This window comes from Pipistrellus hanaki, assembly GCF_964339955.1.
Source record: "Pipistrellus hanaki genome assembly, chromosome: 4".
Lineage (NCBI taxonomy): Eukaryota > Metazoa > Chordata > Mammalia > Chiroptera > Vespertilionidae > Pipistrellus > Pipistrellus hanaki.
The window spans coordinates 69824964-69839444 of NC_140506.1; the positions used below are offsets into that span (position 1 = coordinate 69824964).

The following is a 14481-nucleotide window of genomic DNA, read 5'->3' on the forward strand; positions in this document are numbered from 1 at the left end:
GGAATTTTGAAGTGAGAATAATTTGGGAATGATGGGTAAATTATTTATCTAGTGGGTGATAATTTCATAGGTATGTACATATATAAAAACATTAAATTACATACTTTAAATGTATACATTTAAATATTATATTAATCTTCAAAAAGTTGTTTAAAAATAAGATATTTACACAAGAAACTCTTAGTCACATAAAGAACACTTAAAAGAGACTAATTGGGACCCTTTCCCCCTCCCTACTTGGGAGCCTGTTCTGTAGGATTCTTTCCCCTTTCCCCCATTCCCACGTGGGATTCTGTACTTGTTCTTTAATAAATTTCCACATTTGCTATAAATATATAAATAAATAAATAAATAAATAAATAAATAAGACAAATAATATTTTTATTAGATTCTAGAGAATAAAAGAATATACATACATGCATATTTTCATATATACATAAGCTAATTTTGAGTTATTTACCTTGTTGTTGGGGTGGAACAAACTTTCCTCTACCCTCAAGGACCTTCTGGCATGACAAATAATCAAATAGACATGAGACAGATTATCAAGAGAAAATAACCAAACTTAATACATACATATGTATGGAAACCCCACATACATGAGAGAGTTAGAGACCCCACATGCAGGAGAGGTTAGAAAGGAAACATCTATAATAATAAAAGTATAATATGCAAATCAACCAAACAGCCTAACAGCATTTCTGGAATGACCACACTATGACACCCACTGACACTAGGCCAGCCAAGGCGGATATGATGCGATTGGTTGGGGTCCAGCTATCACCCCGTGATTTCCCTGCAGAAGGAGGCCCAGGCCACCAGGCAGCAGGGCAATCAGTCAATCGGGGGGCTCTGTAATCTCCCCAAAGAGGGTGGCCCAGGCTACCTCACAGCAGTATTGTGGTGGGTGGGCAGGACCTCCTCTACCGGGGCAATCCATCACAGAGCCCTGGCTGGGTGGGCAGGGCCTACCTCTTTGGGGCAATCGATGATGGGGCTCTTGGACTGTGAGAGGGCACAGGCTGGGCTGAGGGACCACCCTGCCCAGTGCACAAATTTCATGCACTGGGCTTCAAGTGCGTATATAAGATATTCTGAGCTAAGGATGAGGTAAGGTGTCTTTGGGGCTTGAAAAAGTCATTGCAGGATGATAAGAAGGTCATTGATTGCCCTGCTGGCTGGTGGCCTGGGCAATGACCTTTTACTTCTTTAGTAAATAGAAGTTTGTCTTGCCTAATGGATAGGTCAAAAGAGGTTATCTCTGATAATCTCTTATGGCAAAGGCTTCCAGTTCACATTCTTTTAGATATTTCAGGGAGGAATATATGGGGCAGAAGTGTCTCTTGAGCCTGTGGTTAAAGTTGCCTTGAGCTCCAAATAGTCTGCTACTATAGAGGCACATCTTGGAGTGATATATTCTGGGGCCCCCACGTTGTGAAATTTAAACAAACAAAAAGAACCCATATACTACTGGGAATGCCTCTGTAGTAGCAGCTTCTGCATATGCAGGTTTTTGAATCTCTATTTCTTATTCAGTGAACAAGCATGCAGTCTTAAGTTTTCCAAAACTAAGCCTGCACGGAAGCCAAATAGTTGATGAGAGCACATTAGAAAATAACCTAAAAGCAGAAGGGGGTCTGCTGAAACAAGTAGTACAGTATATGGGTAGGTTCACCTTAGCCTAGGGATTTTAATAAATCACAATTCCTGCCCTAGCTGGTTTGGCTCAGTGGATATAGCATCAGCCTGTGGACTAAAGGGTCCTGGATTCAATTCTGATCAAGGACAAATGCCTGGGTTGCAGGCTCAATTCCCAGTAGAGGGTGTACAGGAGGCAGCCAATCAGTGATTTTCTCTCATCATTGATGTTTCTCTTCCTCACACCCTCTCCCTTCCTCTCTGAAATCAATTTTAAAATATATTTTAAAATAAATCATAATTCCTAGCAATAACATATAAAGAATTAATTTATGTATTCTAATCTTTTTATTCTATTTTCTAAAATCTGTTAAACCCATCTTATAACCTTCAAATGTATTTTCAAATTATTAAGAAACTTTAATGGGGGTGGAAAATACTCATTAAGACTTGTCAATCCTTTTCTTTTTCTAGTTCCATAAAGAATCTCCAGTAATCTGTAGGTTACTTCACCTTTCTCCTAACGCAACGTGAGGAAACAGACCAAGCATTATGCCTGGGAAGAAAAATATTACACTATTTGGAAAGTTTCCATTTTGCAAAATGAGGTAGGTTTCTGCCTCCTCCTACATCTTCCCTTGCTCTACCATCTACACTTGACCCTGTGCAGACCTTTCTGTTTTATATTCAGTGGTGGAATGAAAGGACCCTCAGCCCATGTGCATGAGAAATGTCACTTCTGGGACACTGAAATTTTGTAGATTGGAACAAAATGTCTCCCTGCTTCTGCAGTTGGGTCTACCCCTTCCCTGCCCTCTAGTAACAGCCATGCTGAATTATTATTTTACACATATTCCAATATTTGTCTGATGGCTCCTGGAGGTACAAGGGCAAGCCTGAGATGTTGGTACCAATAGAATAAGATGGAAAAACACAAACAAAACCCTTAAAATATTAAACAAATTACCAGTAGTTCAGCAAATTCTCCTTTAATTAATTAAATTTGGGTGAATTTGTCGCTTATCATATTGACCTTTGGCACATTGCTAACGTAAGGATCAGTCAAGCATATGAGTAGTAGGGGGTGGCCAGCTGCAGAAGTTGAAAGTCTGAGATATGCCAACCACGATGTTAGAGCCGGCACCACTTCTAGTGGGGAAACACAGTGGGTGCCAGCAGTGATCATTTCTCCCATGTGGACTGAGGGTCCTTCCAGTATCAGGTAGCATTACTCATTGATCCCCCAGTAGGTGTTTTTTGCTAAAATAGGGCAGTATGGACCCCTTGGTGTTTTGCTGATTAAATAGCATCCTTGAAATGGGCTTAGATCTCTCCCATTCTACTTGATTCTACAACAGACCATTGTGATTATGTGAATACGTGCTTATCATGCCATATAATCTAATCTTTACTCTTGGTACTCAGGATGGTAAAGAGTGAGTTACAACCAATCTGCATCCTTTGAGCAAATAATAGGAGGAAATGGTGGAGGCCAGGGTTCAAGTCTTAAAAAAAAAAAGGGGGGGGGGGGGAGCATCAGACAAACATTGTCCTGGGATTTTAGCTTGGTCCCTCAGCATCAGCCAAGGAACCTCTCTTTTATTTATTGGAAGGTTCAAGTAGAATAATTACGGAGAAGTGAGAACTGTATAACTTACTCCTTCACGGCTCCCTAAGATATATGCACCTGGAGAACGTAGGTCTTGTTGGCTATGGCTGTCTATCTTATTTACCTACCAACAACCTTTTTTTTTTTTTTTTTTTTTTTTTTTTAATCCTCAGCAATCCCATTCTAGGAAGCTATCCTAAAGTTGCCACTGGCATGTGCACAAACTCATTAATTGTAATACTATTTATAATGTCAAAAGACTGAGAACAATCCCATTAGTAGACATGAGTTAAGTTATATCACACAACAAAATTATGCAATCTTTAAAAAAAAAAATGAGAAGGATCTCTACATAATGACAGCTTGTGATCACCAGGATATATTAGGTGAAAAAAGCAAGGTGCAGAATAGTGCACACAGCAAAGTTTGTTTCATCATCAATGATGATTCATGATCAGTAGTGAAATTAGTTGTCTAATGCACAACAAATAATTCTGTTTATCTTGATGTAATACAACATAAAGTATACACCATCACCTATGAAGTATTCTTGCCAAAAAATGTTTTAATCAGAGTTTCATCAAATCCTCAGGACTAATTATCAGTTTACATGAAATACAGGGGGAAAACTAACATGTTCATGGTATTAAAGAACTAAATTCAACTGAAAAAAAATAAAGATCTAAATGGCTCTATTAAAAAGTTTATAAATGGGGCTGCTCCCAGATAGCAACAACCGTGTTTCCCCGAAAATAAGACCTAGCGCATGGAAAGATAAGACATCCCCTGAAAATAAGACCTAGCACAACTTTGGGAGAAAAAAATAATATAAGACACTGTCTTATTTTTGGGGAAATAGGGTAGAAGGGTGCTCAGGTGAGTTGTATGTACAAAAGGAAGGATTTTATAGACAGAAAGAATTGTGGAATAAGAAGTTAGAAAAGGGGAGTATTTCAGACAAGGATACTCCTTTTAGGAAAAGGTGGAAAGTCTCATCAGGCAGATTACTTTACTACTGATGATCAGAAAATTCCATATTGTTTGCTTTAAAAGTCCACTCCTAGAAGAGTCTGCAACTGCGATTGAGTGAGTTATTAAATTTTGATTTGGTGATATAGCTTAACAAAAGTGACTCCATTTTGGCCTCCTGTTTCTCTTTTTATCAAAGGAAAACATAGGGAAGCATTCAGACCACTGCAGAAGAAGGACACCTAACAAGACCATTGCCCTCTTATCTTTAACAAGGAAATGTCTTAGAAAAAGATAAAGAGGTTGTAATGAAGACTAGTTTATATTAAAAGATTTGAGGCCTGGTGCATGAATTCATGCACCAGTGGGGTCCGTCGGCCTGACCTGCGGAATCAGGCTGAAATTGGCTCTCTGACATCCTCTGAGGGTCCCAGATTGTAAGAGGGTGCAGGCCAGGCCAAGGGATCCCACCAGTGCATTATCGGGGTCATGGAGGGATGTGGAAAGTTGGCCAGCAGGGAAGGGGTCAGGTCGTGGGAGGGCTCCAGAGCATGGCCACTCATCTTGCTTAGTCCCAATTGGCTAGCTAACCTACCGGTCATAGTGTCTGCCCCCTGGTGGTCAGTGCACGTCATAGTGAGTAGTTGAGCGAATTTAGCATATCATTAGCATATTACACTTTAATTGTTGAATAGATGACCGGACACTTAGCATATTAGGCTTTTATTATATAGGATAACTTAGACTTCATAAGTTGAATTGATTCTGGTTTTAGACCAGCCAACTCCACAAGACATTTTGGGAAGAATTAAAAAAGGACTATGGTATTAAAGAATTGTCAATTTTATCAGATGTGATCATGTGATTAGGTAGGAAAATGTTCTTTTTTTCAGAAATGTAACCAAAAGTATTTGAAGTAGAAATGTCATGTTGTCTGCAATTAAAGTATTTCAGAAAAAATCATTGAAACAAATTGGGCAGAATGTTAATCGTGAAATCTAGGTAATGAGTGAAGAGTGTCATTTTTATTATTTATAGCTTTACATGTGTTTGAGACTTTTCATTTAACAAAAAGATAAACAACAAAACTGAAACAAAAAACTACCAATTGACTGGCTTCCCTAGTGCCCCATTCCCCACCTTGATGACTTGTGTCAGGAAAGAGCTGAAGCAGCTGCCTAGACTCCATGAGTGGAAGCCACAGGTTGACCTTGGCAGAGTCATGTCAGCCCTGCACCTACCAGCACTGGACTGTCTGACCCCAAAAGGGGAAATAATTATCATAATAAAGCCATTGAGGGGAAACTTTAATTTTAAGTATTGTAAATTTTCATGATGTGTCAAGAAATGAGGTACACAAGAAATAAGACTAAATCTTGGGCCTCATAAGACATGTACAGGTAGGGGCCCATGGAACCAATTCACTGCCATATTCAGAATATTGTTAATGCCCAATAAAAGTTATCAGTTTTTTTTATATATCTCACTGATGATCAGGTGACCTGTTTTCATGTAGGTGACATAAAATAGAAATGAAGCTACCCTGAGGACTTTGAGTCAGTGATAAAACTTTACATAGAGATCTGTTCCAAATATTACATCTCACCAATACTGAGGAAGGGGAAGTTTCATAAACAGAAGCATCTGGAGATAAGAAAGCTGTTTTTAAAGCCATGGATAAACTATATGTGTAAAATGTCTTGTCAGGAGCCTGATCAGCATAAATTTCTGGACATAGCTTTTAGTCTATGGCAAAAATGATAGTTAAATATTTAATTTGTTTGAGAATTATTAACAAGACTGTTATTATAGAGTCACTGATTGGTGCTATAAATTTTTTTATATTTCAAGAGTGTTTGATGTGTCTAAGACATGTAGTAATGTTAACCCCTCCCTACCCTCTAACAGCAGCCCTCATCTTTAATGTTGAGTTTGCTTCATGAGTCCTTGTGAGGAATAATATTCTGGGTGATGATTGCTCATTAATGCAAACAGATTGTAGGAGGAGTAAGCTTCCCATCAAAAACCAAGCTATGATCAGAGACTAAAATAGTGATTAAAACCTGAACACGACTCTGTTCCTGGACAGAATTGTAAAGTAGATGAGTCTTACATTGAGCATCTGACCCTCATTTTTAGAGCTATTTACTCCCTCACATATCCATTCCACCCTTATCCCCTTCCTGAAATGCCAGCTGCATTCTAGGTACTCATGGCTTCTTGGCCCATTGCACACACTTGTCATCATCTATTGGGACCAACATAGCATCATTTGGGTCCTTTCTGATATCTTCCTTCTCACCCAAACCTCCCGTATTCCAAAATGTGACTGCTGTAGAATTTCATCAGAGTTCTTCTGCACACAAGTAATGTGTTTGTATAAAGTCAGAATCATCAACTTACCGTGGTAAAATCCTACAGGCATAAGACAAGGCAAAATCCTATGGGCATAAGACAAATATGATACATTTCTTTCAGTCTTTCATCTACTCGCTGAACAGTTAATCTTCAACAGAGCTGAGGGTGCAGAGGGAATTGGGGCTGTATTCGAGAGAAAAGTCAAATCAGAAATGGGAAAAGGGCAGATATATTTTCTTTTTTGCATTGATCTGCATGGTCACAGTATTTTCAAATAACATTAAAAACACAAAATTTCTACATTTTCTAAAGAGGAACCTAAGAACCACTGCATTGTCCCTAGTCGAAAATAATGTTAACAAGTGTCTAGACTATTTGCATGTTGATACTTCTCCTTATTTTAGTTAAATGATAAATTTACTAAGTTGTAACTAGCTTATTGTCTATTCCCCATTTTTCAATAATTGAAAATTATAATTAATAATTATATCTTTTTACTCAGTTGTGCTTGGCACTATCTGAAAGTGAATCCAAAATTTCTGGGGGGGAAATAGGAACAGACACATGGCTTTATGCAGGAATGCACACAATGCACACATCCCAAGATTTTCAGATTCCTTCCTTCATAGTAAGATTTCAGACACAAAGTTGTTCTTGGTAAATATAAATTTTGGCAACATATGCTTGTAGTTTTCCCAATAAGTCAGATTGTCCCACATTTATGGTACCAAATATATATTTCAACTCACATTAGTAATTGATGAAAATTTAGTTCCATGCCCCGGGGTATTGTTAGCAGGACCATGATAAAAATAAGTGCAATACAATGAGTTTTTCATGAAATTAATTTTATTTATTTTGAAATATGGTCCTTTATTATAATGTTATGCCCGTCCTTCTTTTTAATGTTGAAATAAGACCTCCCTTTATGAAACAGTGGTGACAGTAGATAGTAATTGTTTTAATGTGTGCCTACTGTTTCTAATTTAACAAAATAAAAATATGGAACTGGTGTTTCTTTACTCATTTTCTTCCACTAGAGTAGGGGTGTCGAACTCAATCAGAGAAGGGGCCAAAATCTAAAATCCAGCCTAAATCGTGGGCCGAATGGTTTACTGAACAGTCATAAACTGACAATGTCATAAACTGACAGCGGAGTGCAGTGATGACAGCGCGGTGCGGGCCACATTGCAAGGCCTGGCGGGCTGGATTTGGCCCGCGGGCCGTGTGTTTGACACATGTGCACTAGAGGAGAACAGACTTGTATTGTAAAGCTAATGTCTGAGACCAGCTGTTCCATATTCCATTCTCTGCTTCAAATGTTTTCTAGGTGAATGAAGCAGACTGTTGGCAGCTAGAATGCTACTAGGTGTTAGACAGGACCTTGGTCTAATGACCCAGGTGCTTGAGTTCTGGCTAGGAAAGAATTCAGAGCCAAGACTCAAACTATAAGAAAAAGTTTATTTAGAAAGCCAGAGGTAGAAGAAGTGAATACAGAAGAAATGAATTCAGGAAACAAATTACAGAGGCAAAAGAAGGGTCCTTGGAGCTTAGCAGAGAGAAAGGTAAAGGCTTTTGGAGGGAAGAAGAGAGGGAGGGGAAAGGCATGGGCATGAGAGAGAGAGAGAGAGAGAGAGAGAGAGAGAGAGAGAGAGAGAGAGAGAGAGAGAGAGAGAGAGAGGGAGGGAGAGAGAGAGAACGAACTGGGTCCTCAGTCCGAAGGACTTTTAAGGATGGGGTTTTAGAGGGCCTCCCAGGGGATGGTCTCAACAGCTCTCAGCTTTCCGGGTGTACCCTCTCAGTATCGTGGTCTTCACTGATTGGGGGTCAGTAGTTACCCCAGCTGGTCCTGAGGTCAGCTCCGGATCACTTGTGTGGTTTTGCTGCTTATCTGGGCCTAGAGCTGAAACACAACTGAGGCCTAGATGTATTTGATGTGGGTTAGAACCTCACTGACTGGGAAGCTTAATGTTTAAGGGCTATTCTGTGGTCCCCTTGTTCCCCCTCTAGGCGGGACTACTACATGACTAGGGACATGCCTAGAGAAGAAAAGTCAGGGGAGGGACAGAACCACATGACCAGCAATATGCTAGGCCCCAGCAGCTAGGGGGAAGGAAACAAGGCACAGTCCTTGTTTTCCTAGCTTTGCCAGTTGCTAAGCCCCTGGGGCTTTCTCCCTGGTGATCTATACCTGGCCCATGGTCCTTGCCACAAGAGAGGCCTCGGAGTGGAAAGGAGAGAACTTTCAATACGCTTTTCAAGCTGCAACTGATTTTCCCAGTTGTGAACTACTTGATGCTATCGCTTTTCTTTTAACTGAAAGATCTTTCTGAATTGCCAATTTAGAAAGTATTTTCTTCATCTACACAAAAGGGTTTGAAGAGCGTTTTGCGGGCTCTTCACCATGACTGCAAGTAATCACTTTCAGACATCTGTCTTTGGAGTTACCAGCTCTTTCTCTATTAGAAAATCTGAGGTTAGCTAGAACCCAGTTGCAAAGCATAAGACAGAAGCAGAAGCCGATAATGTGAGACAGCGCTTCATCATTTCAACACGTGCAATTAATCTTAAAAGCAGAGAGCTGGGGTGAGTGTCTGCAAGGAAAACAGTGTATAATTAAATGCCTCTGTCTTGAGTCTTCGGTAAAATTTCATCATTTACAGGATTTTGCTGTTATTCTTTGCAATTACCTGTTCCCTCTCCACCTCCTTCTGCCCCTTTTAGAATCCTTAGTTTGAAGTCTGATAATTTTTTAATGGTCTAACTTTAAAGTGTTATCTTATTTTTAAGGACAGAGAATAGTCGGTGTTTTATACTTTTTTAAAAAAAAAAATATGGATGTCCATATGGACTGAAGCTACCACATCAATCAATGTTTTTTTGGAATTTTTGTGAAAAGCACTGTCTAGGCCAGTGTTTCCCAACCTTCTCTCAGGATGAGAATCACCTGGTGGAGTTGTTAAAACACAGATTCCTGAATCCCAACTAAGAAGTGCTAAACTAGAATTTTTGGGAACATATAGGTAAAATTGCATACCTAACTTAGTGCTCTGTATATAACATCTGTCTTAGAGCACTAGTTAAGTATACAATTTTACCTATATGTTCCCAAAAATTCTAGTTTAGCACTTCTTAGTTGGGATTCAGGAATCTGTGTTTTAACAACTCCACCAGGTGATTCTCATCATGAGAGAAGTTTGGGAAACACTGGTCTAGGCACTCTAAGCATTGAATTCCAAAATAAATGTCAATACCAACCTATTAATATGTTTTCAGAAATAAGTTTTGTAGAACAAACCAACTCTGTGGTGGTTTATGAACAAAGAATTCAAATATTCCTTGACGGATTACTCCCTTCATATCTCTCTATCTCTATCCCTCCCTCCCTATCTCCCTCTCGTTTTGTTTTCTGTGATTGTCTCCCAGCAGCCTGGTTCTCCCGGATCCTTTGTCACGTCCTCTGGCATCCCGGCCCTCCCCTCCACGGGACTGTCCTGTTCCCTGCCAGCCCGGAGGCCAGGAGGAGCCGGGGCTGGCCCGGGGCCCGGAGGCGGGAGGCAGGCGGACGACACCCCCGCCGCGCCCCGGGCAGAGATAAACCAGCCCCGGAGGTTCCCGGGAGCGGAGCTGCGGCCGGGAGCCCAGGCGCCTCCTTCCAGCCGGCGGCGCGGACGGCGGGGCAGGTCGCCCGGACCCGGCGCGTCGGAGGGGAGTTGGAGCGCAGCAGAGCCGGGGCCCATCGGCCTTGGGGTCGCACGCGGGACGGTCGCGCGGTCCCGAAACCCTCCTCCTGGGACCCCGAGGTGCCTGGACAGAAGCCCCTGATCTCTCAGCTGTCGCCACCCCAGTTTCTCCAGGTTCCAAGTGGCAGTCGCTGGAAGAACTACTCCGAGGAGGAGGAGAGCATCGGCTCCGGACTCGCTCCGGCCGCGGCGGGGCCGGTGCAGGCTCAGCCCGGAGCAGGGGGCTGCCCGGTGCTGGGGCGCCGCCGGCTGCCTGCCGGGCTGGGCTCGCAGACTCCGAGGCCCCTGGCGGCTGCCGGCGTTCCCTTCGCCTGAGCCCAGCGTTCCCTACCCAGCCACCAGGTGTCTCAAGCCTCCCTCCCGGGATCCCCTCTGTGCAAGCTTCTCTTTGCAAACTTCTAACTCTGTTTCCGAAGCTCCTCGCCCCTCAGAGGCTGGTGAGAAGGGCAGGTGCCGGTCCTGGGCGCTGAGCCCAGCCTGGAAGGGAAGGCCACTGGCAGGGCTGGGATCAGAGCGGCCTGCTGGCCCCGTGGCCCCCATGCTCCTGCCATGGGTATCAGGACTCGGGGCGGGTATAGTCTTCCTGCACTTCCTGCAGAAACTGCTGCTCCCTTACTTCTGGCAGGACCTGTGGTTCCTGCTGAAGGTGATCCGCTGCGGGATTCGGATCGAGCGGTACCGGCGGCAAGGGGAGCTGGTCACGGTCCTGGACACCTTCCTGAGCCACGCCGGGAGGCAGCCCCGGAAACCCTTCATCGTGTTTGAGGGAGACACCTACACCTACGAGGACGTGGACAAGAGGAGCAGCAGAGTGGCCCACGTCTTCCTGAACCATTCCCCGCTGGCAAAGGGGGACACCGTGGCTCTGCTGATGAGCAATGAGCCCGACTTCGTGCACGTGTGGTTTGGCCTGGCCAAGCTGGGCTGCGTGGTGGCCTTCCTCAACACCAACATCCGCTCCCACTCCCTCCTGCACTGCGTCCGCAGCTGCCAGCCTCGGGCCCTGGTGGTGGGCGCAGGTAGAGTATGGGGTGTCCTCCGCGGCAGATTGTCAGCCCCTCCCACCCTGTCTCCAGCCATCCTTCCCCCCCACCCCCCACCTTTTTTTTGTTTTGTTGTTGTTAGAACAGTGCACAGCTAATACTTTGGGTGTGTGATGAAGTTTGCAGGTTACAAAAGAATTTTACAATTCTACCGCTGGTGGCTTAGTACCCTCCTCTCCCACTTACTCTGTTGTAGATTAGTAAATAGCAGGACAGTTTCAAAACACTTCTGAAATCTCTGCTTCTGTTTTGAAAAGAGGGCAGTTTTACTGCTATTTAGCACAGATTGATTGAGTGCAAAAGCCCAGAGACTGAGACCTCGGTCAGTTCTAGATTGGATCAGGTCTGAAAAAAAGTTTTTGATGAGTAGGAAAGATATCTTGATTTCATTGTGGAATACCTACCTGCCTCTAATAGTAACATTGTCAAGGTTGACTATTCGCAGAACAAATATTTTTAATCTGAGGTGCTTGAATTCCTGTCTTCATGTCTACTCTTATTTTGCACTGCCTGCAAGCTAGGATTTGCCTAGCAAGGTTGGGCACCCACCTGCCAGCCAGTGGGCGGGTTCTTGGCAGACTCTAAGGCCTCTTTCTCTCTTCCCCTGCTCCCATCTATATGTCATTTCTTTTTCTTTTTCTTTTTTAGAAAAGTAGCAAACACAGTTGTTTCATTGAATTTATTGAGGTGACGTTGGTTAATAAAATTATATAGATTTCAGGTGTACAAGTCTATAATATTGTATATTGTATTATGTGTTCACCACCCCAAATCAAGTTTCTTCCCATCACCATTTATTTCTCCACTCCTTTATGCTCTTCCACCTCCCCCACCTCTTTTCCCCTCTGTTAATAATCATACTGTTATCTGTGACTGTGAGTTTTTTGTTTGTTTGTTTAACCCCTTAACTTTTTCATCCAGCCCTGAAACTTCCCTGCACTCTGACAGCTGTCAGTTTGTTCCTTATGAGTCTTTTTCTAATTGTTACTTTATTTTGTTCATTAGATTCCATATATGAGTGAAATCATATGGTATTTGTCTTTCTCTGGTTTATTCCACTTAGCTCATCATTTTCTCCTGGTCCATCCATGCTGTCGCAAAGGTTTAGATCTCCTTCTTTTTAACAACGGAATTGTATTCCATTGTGTAAATGTACCACAACTTGCTTGCTGGCTTGCTTTCAGTAAGTTCTAACCTTCTTTCCCCTCCCTTTGGATTCAGGCTTTGGATATACCAGTGCATGTTGACACTGATCTAAGAAGAAAAGTCTTGGTTGAATGCCTAGTTACTAAAGATGGGTTGCATGATAAAGTAAAATCAAATGATGAAAAATGATACTTGTCCTCTGAATTGTAGCAGTAAGTAGTAGAAATGAGTCACACAATTTTGACAACATGGTGAAGCAACATTTACCACTTGTGCAGGAGCAAGTGGTAATGGGAGTGCAGGAGGAAAAAGGAATCACAGTTCATCTCTGGATATACCCTGATGTATTCCACGTCCCATATTATGTGTCATTCTAATCTAGATTGCAGCTTCTGGGGCAAATCTAAACCTCAAATCATGCTAAAAATTGATAAATCCACAAATTCTCTTTAGAAACGCAAGACAGTATCTCTGAAAAGATTTCTGAAGCCATGGTGTTAAGGCCAGCCTGAGAAATATCTCAGCATCTTCTGAGGGCCTTTTAACACGCATAGGCCTGGTCACCTCTCAGAGTAGAGTATTCAAGCTTTGCTGTTGACTGGGTTGTTGCTTAATTGGGACCAATTAATTTTTTCAGTTTTACTTGTGCCTGCTTTTCTTTTGCTTTCCAATAACTGATTTCATTTTTTAGATATCAAAGCCACTTCGGGATGCTGGAGTTTTAAGAAAGAACCATTTAGTCAATGTGTTCAATAAGAAGATAGCTGGAGAAATCAACCTTAAATCTTACTAACAGTTCTTTTTAGCATTCCTTCAATATATATAAATTACAAGTTTTTCAAAGATGGGACAATTCTATTTTGATTAGTTGCACAATATTTTTTTTAAGACATAGCTTAGATTACAGTCACTTTCTGTATTTGAAGCTCTTACCCTAAAAAATACTGTATTCTTGGCATCTTGAGTGTAATCAGTGAACAATGTATACATATAGATATTAGAATAAATTTCAGCAGTCTTAGATTATCATTGGATATTTCTGATTGAGATGAACAGTTAAATAATTATATCTCCAGGGAGAGTAAGTATATGGAGGTAGACAAACCAATCTAGTGGTAAACCAGAGATAAGCCAGACTTGGATTTCATTTATGGTCTGTCACTTCTTAGCTGTGTGACCAAAGATAAGATTAGCTGCCCTGGTCCTGGTCAGATTGTCTCAGTGGAGAGAGCATTCACCTGTGGACTGAAAGGACCCGGATTCGATTTCAATCAAGGGCACATATCTGTGTTGGGGGCTCCATCCCCTGTAGAGGGCATGCAGAAGGCAGCCGATCAATTATTCTTTCTCATCGTTGATGTTCCTATCTCTCCCTCCTTCTCCCTTCCTCTCTGAAATAAATAAAAATATTAAAAAAAAAAAAAAAAAAGATTACCTGCCCTGGGCTATTTGCTTAGTTGATGGTAGTAATACTATCTACTTCACAGTGTAATTCTGAAAAGTAAGTGACATAGTTTTTGTAAAGTGGCTAGCCGAGTACCTGGTATGTACTAACTAGATCCTCAGTGAATTGAAGTAATTGCTGTTATTATTACGGAGTCATCCAAGCTTTTGATAAGGGATCTCATTTTGATTTTGTTGCTACAACCTAATTTGGTGTTAGCTATAAGAAAGACAAGTAAGGAATTTGTTTGGACTAGGACCTTAAACACTTTACTTTGGCATGTCTTAGCAAAGTTTTATTTTTTAGAAGTATTATAGAGCCAGTTTCAAAAAGGTTTTACGGACAGGCCAGGTAATGTTCATGGTGATAGGTAAAGTTTTAGTCATGGCAGGTGTCTAGTAATTCTGCCTCCAGGAACAAGCCAAAGGAAAAGCCTTTTTCAGTTACCAAATAGACAGCAGAGGGACAACTCATTAACAAAAATTATAAGTAAAAAAGTTACTGAATGTATAAAAAAAGTTCATATGTACC

General features: G+C 41.7%; 1 protein-coding gene across 1 annotated transcript in view; it reads left to right on the forward strand.

Moving 5' to 3' along the window:
* The first annotated feature begins 10095 nt into the window (after positions 1–10095).
* The window catches only part of SLC27A6 (solute carrier family 27 member 6), a 50130-nt gene continuing 45744 nt past the window's right edge, over positions 10096–14481 (forward strand). Inside the window, exon 1 of the mRNA XM_084881403.1 lies at positions 10096–11336. Within this exon, the coding sequence (XP_084737529.1) occupies positions 10856–11336 (481 nt within the window). The 5' untranslated portion in view covers positions 10096–10855. The remainder of the gene's footprint in view (positions 11337–14481) is intronic.